Source organism: Mya arenaria, chromosome 10 (genome assembly GCF_026914265.1).
Source record: "Mya arenaria isolate MELC-2E11 chromosome 10, ASM2691426v1".
NCBI classification, from domain to species: Eukaryota; Metazoa; Mollusca; class Bivalvia; order Myida; family Myidae; genus Mya; species Mya arenaria.
Window position 1 is genome coordinate 8,488,789 of NC_069131.1, and position 24,004 is coordinate 8,512,792.

The 24,004-nt window shown below is 33.8% G+C and overlaps 2 protein-coding genes across 2 annotated transcripts; both read left to right on the top strand.

Moving 5' to 3' along the window:
• The first annotated feature begins 858 nt into the window (after nt 1-858).
• On the top strand, nt 859-7,552 carry LOC128204041 (multiple epidermal growth factor-like domains protein 10). The gene is made up of 6 exons (XM_052905371.1): nt 859-1,246; nt 4,364-5,837; nt 5,955-6,126; nt 6,305-6,384; nt 6,817-6,941; nt 7,416-7,552. Exons 2-5 carry the CDS (start codon nt 4,619-4,621, stop codon nt 6,939-6,941), a joined length of 1,596 nt encoding a protein of 531 aa, XP_052761331.1. The 5' UTR covers nt 859-1,246; nt 4,364-4,618; the 3' UTR covers nt 7,416-7,552.
• On the top strand, nt 7,207-17,285 carry LOC128204290 (receptor-type tyrosine-protein phosphatase S-like). The gene is made up of 18 exons (XM_052905702.1): nt 7,207-7,216; nt 7,416-7,582; nt 7,921-8,008; nt 8,588-8,633; nt 8,750-8,805; nt 9,081-9,184; nt 9,563-9,675; nt 11,275-11,287; nt 11,914-12,062; nt 13,018-13,153; nt 13,567-13,695; nt 13,979-14,081; nt 14,223-14,299; nt 14,590-14,721; nt 14,950-15,087; nt 15,338-15,486; nt 15,639-15,774; nt 16,114-17,285. Exons 1-18 carry the CDS (start codon nt 7,207-7,209, stop codon nt 16,195-16,197), a joined length of 1,830 nt encoding a protein of 609 aa, XP_052761662.1. The 3' UTR covers nt 16,198-17,285.
• The last annotated feature ends 6,719 nt before the right edge of the window (nt 17,286-24,004 follow it).

The following is a 24,004-nucleotide window of genomic DNA, read 5'->3' on the forward strand; positions in this document are numbered from 1 at the left end:
ATGAACCCTTTCTATTATTTAACTAAAATATGGCACCAAAGAGACAGGTATATCGATACGCGGTTGGGTTTTAAATTTCGTCTTGACTGTAAAGCGGGATTATTAAATTGGCTTACCAATTAGCAGGATACTTCTCTCTGTGCCAGAATGAAATTAAGTAGAGCAGATAACATACCCTCGCCGCCATGCATTACATCTTTATTTAAAATATGTTCTATTCCTGGGCTTTTTACCCACTTTAATTTTATTATTGATCGCGCACTGTTCCTGCTCAATGTAGTAGTCAAGTCATAGATATTTTTTTATTTTGATCATAGTTATTTAAATATCTGTCTTGCTCTTCCACTTTAATTGAGACACTTTCGGCATACACGCTTTCATAAAATAGCGTTGACAAAGTTGATGAGATTTTCATCCGAATGTGATATCCTTTTGCAAATGTCTGGCGTTTCCTTATTTTGCTTCTCAGCAGCTTCCAGAACAAATTTTAACCAAGCTCAGCCGCAGGATGTAAGCCATCACATACTTTTGTTTTATAATATCTTCGCATTGTCCCTGTGTTCGTCAACAGTCACGCTTGGCGGCTTTGTTTGATGTATGCTGCTTAGTTCATGGGCGCTCTTCATCAATCCACGGTCATTGCCTGAAATGAGCCTTGCTGTTGGTGTCGCTTACGTCACGGGGCCAGTAGGGTTGCGCCTCATAATTGAATTTGATATGCGGTAAGTGACATGCTGAATTTTGAGGATTTTAGTTATTGCTGAAAACGTCAGGGGATCCATTGTTGCTCTAGGCGTTGCTGAGGCTCCCGTTTACAGCTTCCGTATAACAGTGGCTATGTTCTGATACATTAAATTTCTGTATTTGGATGGATTTGGCCGACAAATTACATTTCCGCAATATAAGACCGGGAGTAATTAGATGTTTAATCATCAAATGCGGTACATGAAAGTAAACCTCTGTCCAAATCCAAATAGTAGCTGCAAAAACTTTCAATCATTGTGTCATTGTTAATAATCACTAAAGCGTATCGTTTACCATACCAGTATGTAGGATCAATGAATTGCCACTCGCATCATAAATGATATACTACGCTGTAACGATCTTCCTGGTTTGAATAAAACATTGTGGACATATGAATTATACAAAGTTTGTTAAGTTTAAAGCTGAATAATGGAGATAAAGGCTCAAAACGTTCTTTTGAAAATAGTATTGTTCGTGTCCTTCGGATTTTATCTGTGCGGTGGTAAGCTTAATATTATATTGTACATCATTTTAAAATTGATGCAATTTGTCCATCGGTTTTGTATTTAAGGTAGCACACCCCTAATGGGCACCATTTCAAACTATGACCAGCTTGATAATTTCTTAATGTGTATCATTTCCTGGATTCAAAAACAAAATTTAAAAGAAATTTACCGTCAAATAACAATTTTATTTAAATTTGAATTACAATACCTCCTTTTCAGAATTGTCGATAAAAGCGACATCACCCGAGAGACAAAGAACAATCCTTTATTTCATTTATTTTTCAACATTTTGGTAATAATTTGATATCAGAATAACAAGAAATATATTTGCTTTCAGAAATAATACATTATTGATCACATCACCTAAAGAAATAGCTATATCGTTTTTCAATTTTAACATACTGTTTTGACCGTGTATAATTGGAACATCGATGTTTAAAAGCAAAAATAACAAGTTTTAGAAATACTCATGGCCTGTTCTTTAATATTTTTCTTTAATCTTTTGGAAACATTATGCCCAAAAATCAAAATGTTTTACCGTCTCATTTTAAAAAATATAAAATTTGTAATTCCCAACCACCTATTTCCGCCGTGCGTGCAAATTATACAATCTTCACAGGAGCTTATATTTATGTGTAAAAATGTATTTAATTACTTTTTAATGGAAATACAATATTAACTTTTGCAAAAAAATGTTAGCTACTGAAAACAAAGAAGACGAAAATAAAATATATCTGTGCTTCTGGCTGGGTTTCAACCACTACCTTGAAACCCTCAAAAGATTTGTAGTCCTGCGCATAACAACATAGGCTAAAACATTAGAATTGAAGAGTTTCAAGCGGAGGTTTTCATTAGGGGTGTGCTACCTTAAGAGATATGTATACACTTTAATAGTATTTTGAAATTTCACTTTAAGTAATCTTTAAATCAACTTATATATCACAGACAATCATCTCTTCGACTTAGTTCGATATAGTGTAAACAGTAATTTACTTATCAATCGCTCTGCAGCCAAATAAAGATGCCCATGATATACTTCTAAGTGTAATGATATGTTGTCGCATTAGCTTATGCGGTAGTGGCTCCTTATTTGTTACGTTTAATCCATAATAAGAAGTATTTCGACGATATATTCGCATGGTCCTATGATTCCTTTGCAAGTGGTTCGTTTAAGTCATAGTTCATGATAGCTCTTCTACGAATTTCGACTGGTTCGTACGTTATAACAGGGTGTATTTCATTAGGTTTTTTATATCATACACTGAGCAGGATTGAATAATCCATCACAGTAATAAACCATTAAATATTGCTTTATCAAAACGAAAATGCTTGTTTTAAATAGAGCATTTTATACATTCTAAACAAGTATTTGTTCACGTTACCATCTATGATTTTTCGAAGATGCCGTTAATAGTTAAACTACTTTTGTTTCCTGTAGAAGTATTGTAGGGTGATACACGAACATACCACATCTGATTTAACAGACGAAACTCATATACCCAAAAGCACATTCACTTCCTTCTTACACCACAAGAAAGCATAAACTGTACTTTTTATAATGGCTTTTCTTCAAAAGAACTAATAAATAAGTGTATACCATTGGAAAACCCTTTTTGTTTGCGCGACTAATATTTTTTTTAAATAATGCAAAATGTGTTTTACCAGAATGAAAAGCACTTTAGCTTGAACTCGAGCTGTACCTCTTCTTTGGTTACCACGTTATTATAACTCGCTCCTTTCCATGTATTCTGTTACATACATACTGAAGTTAATTCGCTCTCCGGGAACTAATTGACCGATTAATGATCATTAAGAAGCATTTTTTTTCTATCCGACAGACCGCAATAAGTATTTTAGAATTCTTTCAAAATTCAAAGTCGCCTTATATTGTTATTCTTTGTAACAAGGCTACATAATAATTAAGCATCTCTAATTTAAAATGATTCGTGCTGATTCTGTACATGTGTTATCGCTTAATGTTCAAGAATTACGAGGAAAAAACGTGTACGTTTAATTGAATGGTTAAAGGCCCAGAGAACAGACATTGCATTCTTACAAGAAACGCATTTTACAGATGCTATTGAACAAATTATTAAACATGATTTTATCAATTGGACACTAATTAATTGTTAAGGTTGCTCAGTACTAATTAAAAATGAATAACAAACTGATATTTTAGACAAAACTTTTGACATGCAAGGCAACTGACATATGAATGAATACAAAAGTAAATATAAAAATATTAGAATCATGCAAAAAAATACCTCTTAATGATATGACGAATAAAGACATTTCCCAACTCTACATAAAACACAATTTTGAAAAGCCCTATATGTACACCAATTAGAAATAGCGCAAACGTGAGTATATTAATTGGAAATCTTGGTATTACATTATACATAAATCAGTCGTTGACAACAAAGTAAAACAATTTAAAATAAAAAATCCTTCATATTTTCGTTCCGACCAACTTAAATTTATTTCCTTGGAATATAACAGAATCCCCTCCGTGTAAATAAAGTAGAAGATTACGAAGAATTTTTCATACATTGTCCCTACCTGTCTGTTTTTTTGGAACTCTATTACAGACGTGTTCAAAACTGTGGTTTTAACAGAACTTTTAAACACATTAAATATATTGTCAAGGAATATCAAATAGACCAAGCCAAATAGCGTATCTATATGACATATTTTGTAAGCGAACGAAGATAAGTTGATGATAATATCTTACACTATTTGTACTACGATTCATTTGTTCTCCAAAGACATTACCCAAACAAAATGTGTCATCTTGTTTTTTGAATGATTTTGGGAAATGTACTACAGATGTAATTTCAAGATACGACATGTAAACTATGTATATTCATACCTTTCTTGGCTATGTGATTATTTGAAATGAATAAACGGATTATCATGCTTGGCAATTCCAAAAAGAAGAAAAACAGAGAAAAAAAAGAATTTAGTTAATGAAATAAAATAATCATTTAACCTTATTGGATAGTTATTTATTTTCAACTTTGTATATCAGGTTGATATCGTTGAAACAATTAAATTGTTTATTTGTTTTTGTTTCGACTTGTGTTAGTCATACTAATATGTTATATTATCTTAAGGTACCCAATGTCACTCCAATTGCACTGACTGTGACACCATTGCGTCGTCTGGATTATGCCGTAAGTGCCAAGACGGCTTTTATCCACAAGTGTCTAATTGTCTTCCTTGTACTTATCCAAATTGCAGAACATGTTCTAATCCGTTAAATTGTGACTCATGCAAAGACGGGTTTTGGGGTGAAACCTGTATTGCAACATGTGCAGAAGGGTGTGTATGGAACATGCAATACTTCTAATGGTTTTTGTTCTTGTCTTATGAACTTTTACGGAAATAAATGCGATGGAAATTGTTCAGACAATTGCCTACCTTCCACTTGCTTTGGTGATAATGGTAATTGTGTATGTATACAAGGATATTTTGGGGCATCGTGTCGCTCACAATGTGGCGAATATTGCGCCGATTGTAAAAATGTCACTTCATGCTCATTGTGTGAAACAGGAAAGTTCGGTAGTTTGTGTCAATCCTTTTGTCAATGCGGTGGCAATGCATGTGATATTGTGACCGGAATGTGTCTCTCTTGTGAAACAGACTGTTTGTCTTGCAATGATAACGTGTGCTCTTCATGCGTAAGCGGAAAATATGGCCGTCGATGTGAGCATACGTGCTCGACTACTTGCAATGATGGGTGTGACATTCAAGGGAATTGTCAGTCGTGTGTGTTAGGGTATTATGGCCATCAATGTGAATTTGGATGTAATTGCATGTTCGGCTGCGATCGACTTCAAGGCCACTGTTTGAATAAAGCTTGTCCAATAAACTGTAATGGTACCTGTGATGATTCATCACAGACATGCTATTCATGTAATCGTGGTTATCACGGACAATTTTGCAACTTAACTTGCCCCGGTAAATGTGCTGACTCACTTTGTTATACAAATGGTAGCTGCTTGTCCTGTGAATTGGGATATTACGGTAACAGTTGCAACATGGAATGTAAACAGATGTGTGAAAGTAATAAATGTCGTCAAAATGATGGATTATGCGAGGTCTGCCCTGCGAACTGTGTATCATGTGAGTCCAACGGCACTTGTACCCGTTGCAAAGAATCGAAATATGGAGAAATCTGCCATTTATCTTGCAACGACGAGTGTACAGATAAAATGTGCAATATCAAAGGTGTATGTTTCAATTGTTCTTCGGTATCTGCTTTTGGTAGTTACTGCAATTTAACATGCAATTATGAATGTAATTCGTCTTCTTGTGATAGAACTACAGGTGCTTGTAATAGCTGTAAAAATAACTCGGTGTTTGGAATGTTTTGTAATGAAACATGTAGTCCGTTTTGTCTTGGTAAAGAATGTAAACGAGAGAATGGCGTTTGCTTAAACGGATGCAGAGATGGTTACTTTGGAACTAAATGTGATCAGGAATGTTCTCACGGATGCCAAAATGGTTCAGGAACAATATGTGATCTAGAAGGTGCATGTCTGGGCGGATGCACTGAAGGATTCGTTGGCAAAAGATGCACATCAGGTACAAAGCTTTATGTATATTTTGCAATAATTGGCTTGTAAAATACGTAAGATGTTTAACATTTATATTTAAATAAGTTTTACTGACTTTCGAGACATATACTCCTTATATTTAAAGAAAATATAAAGATAAAGACTGAACGATTAAATACAGAAACAAGAACAGATGAGCTATTGAGTACTTCAGCTACTTCAAATACTTCAACTATTCCTGCAATTGTTGGAGGCATAGGAGGTGTTGTTGTAACTGCTGCCATTGTAGTGACGATCCTTTTCTTGCTCAGAAAAAGGTAGTTATCGTATTTGATCAAGCTCTTTATCATCTTAGATATATTTCCAATGATTGTGCTTTTAGGTTTCTAGTTCTATATATAATAAAATTGATTTGATATTCCATGTCGTGTTGTATCTATGCTTCTAAAATACTTATTTAGCTTTTGCTTAATGGATTTTTCATTTTAATTTTAGGAAAACCCGAAAACCGGACGAGGAATACACAGACGATGGTGTTGGTAACGAATATCACACAATCGGACCTGTTTCTGATGGTATCAAAATTGATGTATCATCTTCCATTGACAGAATGCTTTCACAAATGCGTGGCAAGATCATTGAGTAAACTATTAGTATCATGAAAAACAACACAGATTTTATTTACATCAAATTATATTCGCAATTCCTCCTTTTTCAAACAATTGGCAATGTGTTTCTGTATTGTATAAAAAAACAATGCATTTGGCAGTTTAAAAGTGTACATTAGAAAATAAGAGTGTAGTGTAAACATGAAGTCGAGGATCCGAAAGTTTTCTTTGGTTGAATGTTTTCAGGTTGTCTTATATTTGTTTGCTCAACCAGTATATTTTACAGAAAGTGTTATGTCTATTTTTGTGAACACAGCATACGTATTATACCAAGCCAAAATAAATGCGAATGTTTTCGTGCCACTGTTTAAATGTTTATCATCTTATTGTTTTTCTCAGAAACTCCTAAGTCGAAAACATCACCAAGGACATCAGGATATAGTCCTGCAATGTATGACACAGCTGCAGATATTGTAAGAATCGCTGAAACTTTGGAAGCCCCAAAGAGGATGAACTTGAAATAGGTACAAATGATAAATATGATAAATATATTTTGCTTAGCTTAATTTGTAAATGGTTTCATATTGATGATGGCTCCGATTAAGCTAATAAGTGTTTTGACAAGTCGCGTTAGTATGCAGTTGGGTATCAATATTAAATTCCCCGTGAATTCTTTTTTCACTGACAGTTCCAAGGCAGTTTCCTCAGAATGTATTAATATAATGTGTATTTGCTCGATGTGTGTCCCTCGATTAGTGTGGACTATACCTGAGTCTGGTACCCGAAATCATGGTTGTTGGTAAAGTTTTGGCTACTGGATTTGTCCCTGTAGTTTACATTGTGATAGTGTTTATAGTAAAAGTCATAATTAAATCTAGTTTTGGCAGTATTTTAATATGTTTTTGCCTGTGACATGCTTTTACAAGACAGTGAAATACTTAATAATGGCGCTGAATCAGTCATGTTTGTATTATAACAATGTATTTCTTCTTTAACAGATTTGGACGAAGAGAGGAGAACACAGAAAAGGAAAGTTGCCAAGAAGGTTGAGGAGAACGTTTACTACATCGGGATACAGGATATCGAGAAACGGAAAGTGAAAGTGGAGGAACTGGCGGTTTTTGTGGCTGGAAAGACTCTAGCATACTATGAGGAGGAATTTGATGTATTTTTTATTCACAAAGCATCACGAATAGAGTATTTTTGATAACTATTTCTCAAATAAGTAACAATAGAAAACATAATTTATATTAAAAATCTCAATATTATAAGGCAATCATGATCATTGTCTCAATAAAATGTATGCTTTATCTGTTTCCCCAAGAAATTCTCTGACGGCCTCACAAGGAGCTGTAATGCTGAAATTACCTCAAAATAGGGCGAAGAACAGATACAAAGGATTCATGTTACAATACTATTGAAGTTTAATTAGCGCAGTACACCGATCAATGCGCATTAATTAATAATTTACAAACAATTTTAATATATGTATTTTTCCCCCAGAAATTCTCCGACGGCCTCACAAGGAGCTGTGACGCTGCCAAACTACCTCTAAACAGGGCGAAGAACAGATACAAGGGATTATATGCATGTAAATATGTATGCGAAAAGCTACAGAAACATGCTCAGCAGTAAAATGTTTAAAAATAAAACAGGTTTAATGGCACTGGGTAATCGCCAAAGACATAGAATATTAAAACAAAAAAATACAAACAAGAACGATGATAGAACAGCACACAACTCCACAAACAGCACAGTGCATTCATACTGTATATAAAAAACTGGGTATGTTTATCAAGGATTGTTAGGGACCGCCTTGGAACGGTCAGTAAAATGTCAAATGTGTGCACAACCTCACTCTAATCCCAGCAATCCCGAATAAAGTAACAACGTAAATAATTGAAAGTCATCAAATTTCTAGGGGTTTCTTAAACATGTGCCCATCTAGTTATTGCCATAATCTCGTTTAAAATTACTCGACCTTTGACTTTTGATTAGCACAACACTGATTAATATGCGTTAAATAACCATTATTATATATATTAGTATTGCATTTATTATACAGTAGTTTATTTAAAAATACGTTTTGAATCTGGTGTTCAAAATGAAAAAAGGCTACAAAAGTGTCGATATAACTGTATCTGTACATTATTACAATATATTTTTCCAGATGATGAAACAAGGGTGAAAGTGACTGGTTTTGATACGGATTACATGCTAACTACATCGATGTATGTATAAGAACCAAATACTCATTTTGATGTCGAAGAGAACTTTAAATGAAATAAATCACAAACGTATCAAGTACACTTTCAACAATTATTATACTTAGAGTCCTATTCTATTTGCAGGGTTTCAGAGAGAGAAATGCGTATATTGCGTCGCTTGGTAAGAATATATGTCCTATAAATATATCTAAGACATCTACATGGCCATGGAACTTTCATTGTTGCTTTCTATATTTCGTCTGCCAGTCATTTGGTCGGACAAGGCATTGCATATCAGATTTCTGTGTGCATTTTCTAAGAGTGGGATATACTACATTATATCACTTATTCGTTAAGAGTCAGAAATCCGAACAACACAAATGTTATACATGTATGAATAAAGAGACACACCCTGTTGAAGACGATTGCCACGGTTTCTATTGTTTCTAATCCTAGGTCCAATGTCAAAACAGATGGAAGACTTTGGCATGTTCTGGAATATGATTTGGCAACAAAAGGTCGAGAAGATCGTCATGGTTACCAACTTGATGGAGGAAGGGGTTTGAAGACATCTTTATTGCTATGATAAATATATATTGATTGTTCAAGCTTAACCCCGCGTTTATATGTACACGTATATGAAACTGATACTTTGATTTATAACATTCAAGTACAAAAATATTTATAAATAATATCAATCTATTTAAAGCGTTTCATCACAGAATGCTTGCTTATTCCAAAATTTGTTTAGTTTTGATTGCAAGTTTAACGTATCAAATATATGCAAAGTTAACATCGGAAATCGACATACAATAATGTGATCACTCAAGTTTAAATACTGCACTCTCTAAGGCAATAGTAAACAAGAACACATGGAAACACAGCACTGTTTATACCAGATTCGAATCAGTATTTAGATTAATTTTCCTATCATTCAGAAGGAAAAATGCGAGCAGTACTGGCCTCGTGTTGGGACCACTAAAGACTACAGCGTGGTGAAGGTCACCTGTCAGAGCGAGGATGAGTATGCAGAGTTTACGAGAAGGTTGCTGCTCCACTAAATGTAAGCGTATAAGATTTCTTTTACGTATTGTGAACACGAAATCTTAGTCCATTTTAATCATTATTTGCTTCTGAACTTAAATCCAATTTGAACACGTAAATGAAACAAGTTTTAATAAATATCTTCATTTATGTTGCATAATTCGTTTACAATGTATAAATTGCTTATTGTTTAAAGGAAACAGCTTGTTACTTAACAAATTGAATCTCAACAACTTTTATCATGAACATAAATCAGTAAGTCGGATATTCGTACTCAACTTAAACACTTAAAAGTCACAAACATTTAACATAACTTGCGAAAAATAGGCAAAATACACGGAAGATTAAAAAGTACCTTAAACTAAATGTAAGGCCTTCATAAATGCTGTCTTTACTTCACGCTTAACGAACACGACTAAAACCAATGTATGGAATAATATTCATTACCTTCTCTGTTCAAATACTATAGCTTTAAATGTGTTCGTATAAAGTCCTTTCCTCAATTACATGAAACACTTCATATTGATATGAATATAAACATTGCAAAGAAAAATAACACAAATTTACTTGTTTTGAGCTTTCTTATGAGTTTTGCCTCTTGGCCAAATTACAACAAATAAAGCAAACTAACGGATGTTCTCGCTCTGTTTTGATTTTGGTACTGCTTTCTTCCACCACGAACTTGGATTGTAGTGACTGTCCATAACAATTCACTAATGCACAGTGCATACAATTTTTAAAGGTAAGTGTGTATAAACAATAACCTCAATATATTCTGAATGTTTCTTTAAACATCATAGCTTTAAATGAAACAAAACACACATTAACAATAATTAAAACATTACTACAGCGGGGCCAATGTCACCAGAAAGAGTGAGGAAGTGTAATTAAAAAGTGCCGTTGACTCGGCTGCCTCAAAATGCATAACTCGAATAAGAATGTTAGTTCAGTGTATGCATTTGTTTGTGAACCAATGAAAAAGGATTTTGGGTTGCGCCTTCACACCTCGAGATTTCAAATTCATTAGCGCGTGCAAGATTTAAGCCATTGTGTACTTTATGTCTTTGCTATAGACGACCAATTTAAATTTTAAGACACATAATCGTAGTTATCAAATCAATCAATGCTTCGGATATGCCTACTAGTTTAAACCCTTGAACGTCTCAACCATTCATTATGTAGTTTGACAAGGCTTAAAGAAAATATAGGCAAAATACACGGAAGTTTAAGTAGTGGGCAAAACTAAACTTAAAGCAGCCGTGAATGCTAATGATTATTTCGACTTCACGCTACCGGAATAAACACAAAAGATTTACGGAGAGATAGACACTGAATTGAAGAATGCTTTTAACCTCCAGCGTTTAGTTAAGAGTGAAGCGATAAAATGTTTATTTTCTTTTTATTTACGCATTATATTACATTTTTAAATCGATGCACCCAATGATTCGGCTTATTGATATTAATATTGATATCAATATAACCATTACAAGGAAAGATAACCAGGTTTTACTCGTAATATGCTTCCTTATGAGTTGCTGTTTAAAAACTTACACAAGTAATACGAACTTATTCAATAATAATCATGTTATTTAAAGGTAGAAAGAAGTAAACTAGTAAAAGCACATCAACGTTTTCTTTGTAGAAGGATCAATGCTGTCAAGAACGAAGTTGATTTATATGTTTCTACCTAGAGTACACTTAAATGAAAAGATTGTTTAAATCCACTTTCTTAATAGAGTTAAAAAGAGTCAGGTAATTTGGTCGGTCAGGGTGTATGTGATGTATAAGATTGTAAAGAACTATATCAATTAAAACTTAGTAGCAATATACCTTCCCCTTGACTACGGCATCATGGCTGTATGGCATCAACACAAGAACACTAACAACGATCACTTGTTTAAGTTCTATACAATTCATAACTATATACCAATCTTGGCAATCTCATTAAAAACTGATTCATGGCGTTACGCTATCGTTTCACAACAAATTGCTATGGAAATCAGGGTAAAGCGAACGCCCTCGAAATCATTAAACCAGAAAACAGAGGGAATTAGAGAGGGCGCAAGGGAGGAGGGGAGCGGGGTGCGGGGCTCCGTAAATTATTATGACAATATGGATTAACAAAAAGCCGGTTATTTCAAAAATTGGAATACATGACCTAATTCAAAATGCAACACGCAAGCATGCTTTATTTATAATCGGGGCAAAGACCGTCAGCTAGAAAACATAATAAAAACAATTTCAGGGCGAATCTGAGAGGCAGCTGCACCACCTTCACTTCACGGCCTGGCCTGACAAGGGAATCCCAGAGGACGTAACAGCGTTGATTGAGTTCCGACATGGAGTGCTCAATTCTCCTGCTCTTCTCGGAGGTCCAACACTGGTCCATTGCAGGTATAGATTATTTAATGGTTCATTTTTAAACCTTTGCCCTTTTATAAAAGTACTTTTTGAGAGCGTCACAGAGCATTCCAAGTATAAAGTAATGTTCTAATTTTGTACCATTAATGATGGGAAATGAGCGAAACATTCGGACTATGTTGGCTCGAACTCCCATGGACCGGCGAAACACCTCGAGCCTCGTAAAATTCGACCCAAGTGGGACTACAAATCATCGGTAAAAAGAAGTTCCTTTATATCCTGTTTGTGCCAACGAGAAATTCGAGCCAAGCTAGTTCGAGCTAATGGGATTCGACTGTTATTGCAAGTGTGGTATCTTTTTTTATTGTATGTTCAAGAGCCCTTGCCATGTTATGAACGTCGAAGATCAGAGTGTCACGGTGCTGATTAAGTTAAGAAAGATGGTTCTCATAATTGATTGCCCCTGTATATGTTGATGTCCCAACGCTAGTTGCAAATAAGCAAATAAGACCATTCTTATAATGAATCTGTTCAGAAAATAATGTTTTACAACACTGGTGATGCTATAATGGACCATTTCAAAGAAAACACAGAACTAGGGGAACTGAAATCGCTCTCAAGTGCACGAGCATTAGGTCAGACAATGAGCAAGGTATCACAAATACTGTGAGTGTTTTCTTTGTACGCGTTGAAACAGAACCAGTAATAAACTCATCTGAAGCTCTATTGTATGTCCATTAAAAAGCTCATATAAATCCTAGTGGTAAATGTGTCCTCCTTTCGATTAAGAGGCCAGTGGAACCTTTACTTGGCCTATAAAAAATATGACACAGTATAGGTTTTCAAACGGACTCGAGATTGATTTTTATCAACTTTCAGCACTCTTTACAATGGAGCTGAAAATACATTTGTATAAATTAATAAATAGCGCATTGCCTTTTACCATTTGTTACGTTCGATAAATGTCATATATGGCTGTTCCTTTTAGTGCGGGAATCGGTCGAACCGGGACATATATTGCGTTAGATATTCTAACAAAGGAAGGCAATTCGAACAAGGCTGTTGAGATTCCTGGATGCATCATCAATATGAGACAGAACCGGCCAAACATGGTCCAGACAGCGGTAGGTTGATATTTGAATCCTTGAACCATAAAGATCGTAACGTGAGTGACAAAGTAATAGAGAAGTGCATAAATATAGGAAGGTACAGGAAATATCGATAAAACTGTATTTTTTTTACTTTATATTGGGCCTTAGAAAGTGCGTTATTTAGTGTTTGTAACTCAGTTATGCACGTCTTTAAGATATGCTTCTTGTGCAATAGCTGGATATATACTGTCTCAGCTGAAAATATACTGTCTCTCTTTCAATGGCTTATCAGTTGTAAAGTTTTCCTTGCAATTTTGTTTTTCTATGTTTGCATGTCATATTTGAACTACACACTGTTTATGCTTGATTTCTGATAGGTCATTCCATAGAAACAATGAACATGGAAATGAATCATGAGTATATCAGTGTTCATTTCCTTATTTCAGGAACAGTACGAGTTTCTACACCTTGCTCTGGTTCACACCCTGACATTTAACTGTGAGCAGATACCAGGAAAACAGTTTCATGACTACATGATTGAGACCAGCAAGGGCGATCTTATCAGGCAGTTTAAGGTAACGCAATGTGATATTTGCTCAAAGTGTGTATGCTTATCAATCTTCAGTTCTCTTAATAAGTAGTCTTATACCGAAAATTACACAGCGATGTTTACTTGGTATATAAAGTGTATTTATCCAGATAAAAAGAGCCAAAAGAAAGTAATTTTCCCACCGATTAGGCTCAAATTAATAATTATATTCAAAATGTATTAGTAATATGTTTCTTTGAAACATATGTAAATGCATATATGCTCAGAACGCAAACGAAATGGCAGTGTAAAGTATTTCTCCTTTGTAGAAAATAACAGACTCTCCCCATGTTCACACTGACGACGAAATCCTTGCTATAGAACGAAACAAGACTGAGAAAGGAAAGAACAGAAGTGGAGCAGATATTCCAGGTACACGTTTGTAAAGAATATTGCGCACCCATTACCCACCGCGCGATGTTGAAATGACATTCGGTAATGAAATACTGCGCTATTAAAATGTAAAATTATGGTAACCAAAAAGGTATACAATAAAAGGGTTATTACTTTCAGGCGATGAATACCGCCCTCGACTTCATCTGGGAATAAGACATGGAGATTCAGACTACGTCAACGCTGTCTTTGTTCATGTAATGGTATACTGTGAAATCATTTATATATATACATATTATTATGTAACATTTTCAAAGAACATAATCAAGTTTAAAAAGGCTTTTATTTAACATTTTCTCTCTTAACGGTAGTTTCTCAAAACATATACTGCCAGTTTAATCTGCTAAAAATTTACGTTATGAGAACCTTCGTTTGAAAATCCTATTCTGATTGCTTAGATCAGTGCATTCATACCGTTACCTTTAACTGCAGTAATATGTTCGTATATCGTGTTCGTCCATCGTCGTACATTTAATTTGTTTTGCAGGCGTTTCAGGCGAAACAGAAATACATCGTCGCCCAGTCTCCGATGCCAAATACTGTTCAGGATTTCCTTACTTTGGCATACCAAGAACATTGCTCCTGCATTGTCAGCTTTGAGCAAAGCGACGGAAAAAAAGTACGATTAAGATGATCAATAAATTCGTATCATTTTGTCAAAAGTCTGTAATGAGTCGACACGACGAAATAACATGATATGCACAGTTCTCTTTTACTGCTCTTTTATTCCAAGACGGAAAAACATGATAAATTTCAGTTATCTCCTATTGTAGAAGATGTATAAGTCTTAATCAAATCCATATTAATGGAATTTCATTAAAAACGAACTTAACATTATTTCCACCAGGATATAGGTGAATATGATCCAGCGGACAATCAAGTGCTCAAGAAAGGTCAACTATCTATTTTAAGTGAGAGGGATAAAGTCAAGAACGAGTACAGTGTCCAGAAATGGCTAACTATAGAGTTCAAGGGAAGCACACAGGTTAGTTTAACATCGATTCTATACATGTAATAGAATTTACATCATTTGAAAGAAGATTTTTTTTTAAAACAAGAAAGTAATTTCGACGTAAAACTGTAAGGGGTGCCATCAAAAACAAAGAGTCAAACTTGCTTTGCTTTCAGTGAACAGTATAATGTCTTTTATTCATTTCGTTTTAAACCAGGGGATTTCTTTGTAATTAATGAAAGTTTACCTTCATATATGATTGTAGCTTCGGTTTTTGTTACAGAGTGAAGGTGGGAAGAGTACACTGCGACACTTTGAGTTTACAGACTGGAACCAGACTGGAAATGTTCCATGCAGCCCTGCTAATTATGTCGCATTTCTGAGAGATGTCAAAATGGCATCGTCCAAAGGACCTGTTCTTGTCCACTGCAGGTAGTACAAATTCATGCTTTGTATCCCATGCGTTCTCGTTGGATTTTATTTCCGAACTTTTTTACATATCGGGATTGCGGGATTTTGGACCAAATATGGTTTCATTTGAACTTACATTCTCTTTAATTAATCTAATATGATATATTTATCAGGGATGGTGGTAGTGAGAGCGGGCTGTTCTGTGTTATGGCATTCCTCATGGAGAAGATGGAAGTAGAGCACGAGGTCAGTGTGGTAAACGCAGTCAGGAAGGTTAAGGCCAGGAGACCCAACGCCGTGGCCAATCAGGTTAGCTAACCATTTATTTGGTTTTAATTTCGAATTAACATATATCTGCGCTTAATACAAGCTCGCATTATGCCCATTAACGATTGAGTCAACATAATAAATTAAATATATATGTACATATATGTTTGGTCTTCTTTAAAGCCCTCTTTCTTTGGCAAAGAGTAAGCTTACTATAAGCTACGTATTCGCAGGGAATAACGATGACAACCCCGATACAATTAAGTAGTGTACGATGTGATATATTTAACTTAATATCCTTTACAAACAATGCAAAGAACGGTGAGTCATAGCTTATTCTACTGCATGTAACCAATGTGTTTTGATATTTTCTATTTGTAGGCACAGTTCGACTTCTGCCATGATTGTGTTCTGGAGTTCGTCCGCTCGTTCAAAACATACTCCAATTTCAGCGAAGATATATAAATTAAATGTGGATTGGAAAACAAAACTGAACTATCTTGATTTGTTATCTTGTCGTCAATTGTTCATATGTCTGTGTTTGTTTTTAAATTGCATACCATTGTGTAAAGTTCGGGGCACTTTAGCTGTTCCTACAATATAATTATTCCAAGTTCAAACAGCCAACACAATTGTCTTGACTATATTTAGAATATATAATTCCAACAGATATTTGGGGTCACCGCTCCCAGTAAGCAGTAAGCCCTCATTTATGCTTGAACTATAATTATTTTTATTAACTCGTTACCAACTGGGACAGCTAAAATGGTATCTACTCAAAATTCTGAACATACTGTTTCATACTAGTTATATCTACACGTATATTAGCTTCTACTACTACTACTGCTACTGCTACTGCTACTGCTACTGCTGCTGCTGCTGCTGCTGCTGCTGCTGCTGCTGCTACTACTACTACTTCTTCTACTACTGCTACTGCTACTGCTGCTGCTGGTGCTGCTGCTGCTGCTACTACTACTACTACTACTACTACTACTACTACTACTACTACTACTACTACTACTACTACTACTACTACTACTACTATTTTACGTGTAAAATCAAAGAAATTGTTTCGTTTGTACATCATATGAACGTTTCTTATTTGGATTTTGTTAAGCTGTAGTTATGACCCTACCAGATCGGCTTTATCTATTCACAGATGTGTTATAGTTATACACACGTTTCTGCATTTATCTGCTTTATTCTAATTCTAAACATCTGAGCGTGTTTTCATTTTGTATAAACTTAATAGAATGTTTAAGAACTTTATCAACATATAATTAGGTTCCTTTGTTTATTGAAATTCGGACAAATGTATCTATATTGAAGAGTTGAGATACTTTTCTGTATTGCTCATAACTACCCCGGACGTTCACAGTGTCGAATACGCCAAGGAGTGGTTCCGCACAAATGACAGGCTCTGGTTAGTAATAAGTAATGTAAAACCGCCTATTAACTGCCGCTTTGTTTTGTTATTTTCTATTGATAACATTTGGCTTTGTGATGCATTTGCTTTGAATGAGTGTTGTACTGAATAAAAAACCTTAATATTGGTTGTGTAAGATACTTGTTAATGCATCAACATGCGGACTGTTGTGGTATGAATTGTATGAAACTAATCATTGACACATTGGGTTAGTTCAACCGACAAACGTCATATTCTCTTTATATTGTAAGTATACAACAAATGAAATAGAAAGGTTACCACTCGGTCGTGGGCTCCAAACGTGAAAACTTTAAACAACTTCAGCAAATGAATAATATGATGATAAAATCATCTATGTTTTTTAACAAATATAGTCAAAAAGGGACACTATTGAGCACAATACATTTTATTGTTTGTTAAAACAGTGTTTGTGGTAAATGTTTAAATTAACATCCTGTGTAATATCAACGTCATATAAACTGACAAATAAGCAGCATCCCACGCACGATATGGGGCTGTAAGACATACCCTTGCTTTTCTAGTGTTATCAACTATTTCAATTACTCAAATTTTGGAAGCAACTCTTAAAACTTTATGATGATACCTTAAAATATTCATAAGAAATTTAGACAACCAAAGAACATTATATAGACATTGCAATGACACACATACTTATATAATAGGTAATACAATTGACTTAATTGTTTAGTTAGTCTCCGAACAACGTGTCCTTATAAAAATGATATAATTGAAATTTGATGATTCATTAAGAAATGTTCACACGACAAGACCATGCAAGATGTGTATTGTCTATTATTTGATAAACGTACACCGATTAGATACACCTTCGAATAAATACGTGCATGTATTCAGCAATCAAGTGCATTCACTTGCACGTTTACACGTATTAAGCGTTTACTTTAGTAGTTATGTGATCAAAGAAACATATCTCGAAAATTAGGTTAGGCAAACGATTGTTTCCGGATCACCGGTGCATTATCGTGGATCAACAAAATCATGCCTGTCGAGGAAAATGATGCCGAGAAAATCAGATTAAACAGTGAAACAAAACGTGATTGATAAAAAGACGCGAAACAACATATTACTTGTTCAATTTTCTTTATTTTGTCTATCCAATCCCTCAAATCACCCTGTTAGATGACCTTCTTATGAAACCCTTCTAAAATTACGGCATACGTGGGACCAAAAACAAAGGGATTAAAAACAAGCTGTTTTGGCTGAAAATGCTGTTCCGCACATTGCACATTACCCTCTATTGACGAATCGTGCTAATAACAAAATATGCCGTGAAAATGTTCATGATTTCGCCAAAGATTTCGCATATTATGTTTTAGTACACTGAAAAAACATCAACTGTATATACTGTTAGTATTTATGTTTATTTATTCATAGAACTTTTGAGTTTTTCTAGGTTTGTAAACATAGTTTAAGACAATGTAAGTCTTCGTCTTCTTCAAAATATCGGCTTTGCTAAAATTTTAAAGGTTGATTGTCTATTGCATATACTTCCACATTCGAATATAAATATGTGCAACTTATCTGAGTTATTGTATAAATATGACAAAGCTTGACATTTTTGTACACTTTTTATCAAATTTTATCTAAATATGAACAGTCAATTATGATTTGAAATGTGGTTGTTTTTGGAAATTGTGATACTTTTCTAAAAACTCTGCGCCACACTGGTGACATTGTATTTTCATTCAAATTGTTTATGTATATTAATATACTTTCATCATAGTTTTGACATCATTTTGTAAGTAGCATGCTAATAAATGTTGATGCATTCTTTTAAAAATAATTTCAAAGTAAAAATATTGCTAAATTTGTGACTTGAAGTTTGCCAATTTATTCATTGTCAAAATAGGCATCGGATGATTGCTGCCTGGATGGTGTAATGACATATGTATTTCATTTCATGTGTTATAATACATATCTGTGGCAATATTTAAATGATAAAATGTTGAGGTATATATCTCAACCAATATATGTGATAATATAGTAACATTATACCACTATTAACCCACTATTAACCCATACAATTATCCGAATATATTTGGTCAAACCGGAAGCAAAATTTCCAAAGAACATTTCGCTTGTTGTTATGAAAGGTGTTGCCATCTTCAATGAATTGATTTTAAAAACAACTTGGCAAAAGGGGGAACCATTACTTCGGTGACCATCTTTACTCACAGACATAACGTTACTGTAATTGTTTTTCGATTTTTCTTTCTGGTCAAGCAATGTTATACATTTTCCTAGTGATTTCGTCCACGCTCGTTTCGTTTTTACAAGCGACATTGAAGTAAGAGTGACATTACAATGGCAATTATTATCTTTCTGAGCTGTACCATGTAGTTTTTAATATATTCTGTTCATAAATGTTACAGCATCATTACATGAAAAGGTTCCAAGAATTGCGCTTGATATATGGAATCATTGATTACTTTGCATATATTATGATTTCTTTCATGCTTTTCGATGTAATATGGGGTTTAACCAGTGAAATAACAACAGTGAAAATATCAATTTGATATTTTCACTGCAAAATAAGGAGTGAAAATATCAACTTTCAGAACTACTTTAAATTCCTTTGTTGTTATATGTACTTGCCTACTGGACTTCAATAAATTATGTAAAAAAAATGTTAAAAAAATATAAAAGAAATGTTTTATAAATTTAGATAAATATATAATTGGAAATTAACAACTTACCGTTTATTACCGGTTATCCCGTTTATCAAACATTTTACTGATCTTTGAAGCTGAATGTTCGAACATTTGCTTTCATACCAAACAAATTACAGACAAAAACAACTGTTCGAACATAAATAAAATTTTATATCATCGTTCAAATGTATTTTGAACTGTTAACCATTGGAGTACGTAAATTGAGCTTCCTGGAGAATTCACACAACAATTTACAGATAGATCCGATATTTTTTACCCCACCCACACCTCAAAATGTGTCAACAAACAAGCGTGGCATTTACTCTTTATCTGGAAAACAAACATTTTAAAGCGAAACAGACTGGTCTCTGACAGTAAGATGACTAAATATTAACTTACTATAAAAAACAGACGTACATGCAGTCTTAAACTAAGAAAAATGGTTAAAATCCAATGAGTATCCACATTTGTTTTGCTAACACATTTGACCTTCCAAATTTTCATTCTTTAAATAGCGGCGTAGTAATTTGGTTATTTTTTCATGTCCATCTTAAAATAAAAAGTGTTTTCATTATTTTTGGAACATATGTGCACTAATAATACGTCATTGTTTACTGTTCATAAAGCTTTGCAATAAAAAACGAGCGAATATTAAGCTATAAGAATGAATAGCAGAGAACTATTTCTCAGCAAACCGAAAGTAGAAAAGTTGACAGCTATAATTATGCATGAGGGGCGCCCCACGGGTAGCGGCGTAAAGCCCACCCTTTTCAAAAAAGGGGGTAATTCAGAAATAAATAAAAAACAAATAAAACTCCGAAAATAAGCATAAATGAAACAGAAAATTTGTTTATTTCAGTGTAAGATCGTATTTAATTTCACTCGTGATCATAAAAATCTACATTTTCACTCGTGGCTTCGCCACTCGTGAAAATATGTTTTTTATGACACTCGTGAAATAAAATACGATCTTACACTGAAATAAACAAATATCCTCTATATATTTCATTCATGGATTGTTTTGTCATTGCTGGATTTATATTAAGCTGTTCTTCCGAAAAGAAAACATAAATACTCTGTGAATCTTCATAATCATTCCTAGAAGAATATAAGCACGGGAAGCTGGTGGGACATTTAAGCGACTACAATTAATTTTCAATCAGATTCAATCATTTTTTTTAAATAGATAATCGATAAGTTTAGTTAAATTTCTTTCTTTTTTCATACGAGCAGGGAAAACGATAATTATTGATGTTCTCAGCTTCGAGTAATTATGTCTGATTTTATGTTTAAGTAGATTTGAGTCCTCTTTTACAAAAAGATGCGAATACTAATATGTTGTATTTTTGTTCGGCACAATAGTTACCCAGAGTTAAGGATAAGTTTTGAAAACAAGACCTTTAAATTCAACATTTAACCAAATGAAAGCAAAATTCTTCATCTTTCAAATCATTCATGTTTCGTGGAGAGATCATGCAAACAATAGACGTGTTTTACATCTTTATTCGTGAACCGACTTTTTATAGCTCGCTGTATGTAAAATTAAGAAACTAGTTACACTATTTATAGTTAAAACACACGAAAATCAAGTGTCTTAACTTTCAATCAATTTCTTAATAACGCCTATCGATTTTGAATGCAGTCCGTAGATACCATTTTTTTCCATATTCTTTGAACGCGCAAAAGAATTATATAAAATATATTTTTCGGATTCAATTTTCAAATTTTCGGCAGAGAATTCTCTTATTAACCTGCACCGGCACTGTAATCGGCCCATTGTTGCCGATTAACACTGAACATTTTGTTTTTACCTCGCTGCTTTACTGTCTATTTTTGTTACGATATAATCTATATCATATGAAAGATAATGATTCTTACTTTATATGGGTGTAACAATTGCATTAGTTACAATTTTAGTCATTAAGTTATGACGATTTTCGGAAGATCACTCATATTTTTAAAACTTGAACTGGCTGTCAAATATTGACGATTTCATTCAACGGCTTTTTAATGCCATTGTTTGTTTTGATAGTGTTTTATTTTATATCATATGGAAGGTAATTTCTTCAGCTTTGTATCGCTGTATAAATTGTAAAAATGCCATATTTATAAGTTATGACGATTTTTGTGAAGGTACACCTGTATTCACTCGATACCGCACCTCTGTAAATCAATAAGCGCGCATTGATATTGATCAAGTCATTGTTATCATATTCAGACTGTCGTGTGATTTAACATATGATTTCTTTGATCCTACTCCCAGGGTATACTCGGTACCCAAGCGGTTGGGACTACTACTATAACGTAATAAGAGACCCTATACAAACCCGGAACAAATGCTCTGTCACCGATCCAATACGAAATAAAATTGAATAACCTATTGAAATATCTATTTTTTGTTCATTGGAAGTCATTTACTGCTTGAGTAGTGATTGTTTCAGCTTTAAATTGAATAATAACGCTCCTAAAGTGACAACCTTTATTTTTGAATGATCTGTTAAGCCTGATGATTTCATTGTGTCGATCAAAGACAAATTTATCCAATCAATATTATATCACGAAAACGGTCTTAATTGGCATTAAGCTTGCTCATATAATAGTTCAATTATGTTCAGATTCGTATTTCGTACACTGGTATGGGGTAGAATTCAGTACAAAATTCAATTACGCATGAATCATTGTTAGGCATAACACTTGTATTAAAATGAAACCCAAAATAAAACCAAGCCGATATCTTCTCTTCGTTTAATGACATCTGTTTGTTGTATCATTCAAACATATTCGTAGTATCAATCAACCTCAAAGGACGGAATAATAGCAGTGTAAAATGACAAAAAGGCAGAAATCGTCTGGAAGTCGAATATTTCGAGTTTTAATGTGATACCCAAATTTCTCGAAAGTTCTTACCCATTACACTCTTCAGTAGCTTATTTCATTATTTCATCTCCATTTCCTACTTTATCTTGATATTTCTAAATACAAATAAGTTTATTGTCTCCAGAATAAACATATTACACGCATTATTCAAAAACAGAACTAGCTTTTTCCTGTTATAAAAGATTTGAGATGATTCGAGAAGTTTGGGCCTGGTTAATGTTTGTGTTGCCCGAATTGACATTTATACAACCAAGTACACAACATTCTATGTTATACAAAACAAAGCGTTAATTTGAAACATTTGAATCAGTTAATTAAACAACAGCTAATTGATCAAAACAGGTTGATATTTCGGACTTATTATAAACGAACAAATAATAAAAAGATGGGATAGATTATGTGTAACAAGATAGAGGAAAGGTGCTTTTAGAAGTAAGGTAAAATTAAATATTACTAGCTTAAAAGAAGATTCGTATTATAAATGACAGTAGTATGTGTACATTTCAGATATAAGATACACCAGCCTGAAAGCATACTAGTATGTAAGAGTGAACTGCTATTAAAAACTATATTTTCTATTTGTTGCCATTTCCTATTAAAGGTATAACATTTTGTAAAAAAATCACTTGTTCATGTAACCATTGATTTATTTTATCGTGCAGCCGAAATCTATAGTAGAACAAAATCTGAAGACCCTTTAAGTCTTATACATGAAAACCAGAAGTATGCGCAATTTAAAATTACTGTGTACAAAAAACTATGCCTTGGACTCTCTTTATCTCAGGACTCATGGCTATAAGAGAACAAGAAACTCAAGTGGATTTGAAAAGCAATCATTGCAAATGTACGTTCCAAGTAGAGTTCGCAAATAAAACAATCTTACCTAACATAAGAATGCTTTACATGATGAATATTGTACAATATGAATCTGTGAAATATTATAGTACAAAAAATCAAATTTTCACTAATTTGATATTTTTACACATCTGTTAATTAAGTTTTATTAATACAGTTAATCAAACACATGAAGGTTGTATCAGACCGGTTATCCTCCGAATACCGGATCATCACTTCTTCATGTCAGTTGAACGTCGCTTGCGTAGATATAGCGTACACCGATTGACGGTAAATAGGCAAACGGCCTTTTCTTCAGCATGATTCAATAGTTTTGCAAGAAGTTATTTCGTAGGGCATCTTGATTGGCCTGCACCTGCGTATCTTATATAAATAGAGATTGTCCAAAGTATTAACCATGCATCTTAGCAAACTTGTCTTCATA

Excerpts from the sequence above, each read along its gene's own strand:
- LOC128204041 (XM_052905371.1), top strand. The coding sequence starts at position 4,619 with ATGAACTTTTACGGAAATAAATGCGATGGAAATTGTTCAGACAATTGC. Across the intron at positions 6,127-6,304 it reads CTTTTCTTGCTCAGAAAAAG|GAAAACCCGAAAACCGGACG; the intron begins GTAGTTATCGTA and ends TTTTAATTTTAG. Across the intron at positions 6,385-6,816 it reads AATCGGACCTGTTTCTGATG|AAACTCCTAAGTCGAAAACA; the intron begins GTATCAAAATTG and ends TGTTTTTCTCAG.
- LOC128204290 (XM_052905702.1), top strand. Across the intron at positions 7,583-7,920 it reads ACTATGAGGAGGAATTTGAT|AAATTCTCCGACGGCCTCAC; the intron begins GTATTTTTTATT and ends TTTTTCCCCCAG. Across the intron at positions 8,806-9,080 it reads TGCGTATATTGCGTCGCTTG|GTCCAATGTCAAAACAGATG; the intron begins GTAAGAATATAT and ends TTCTAATCCTAG.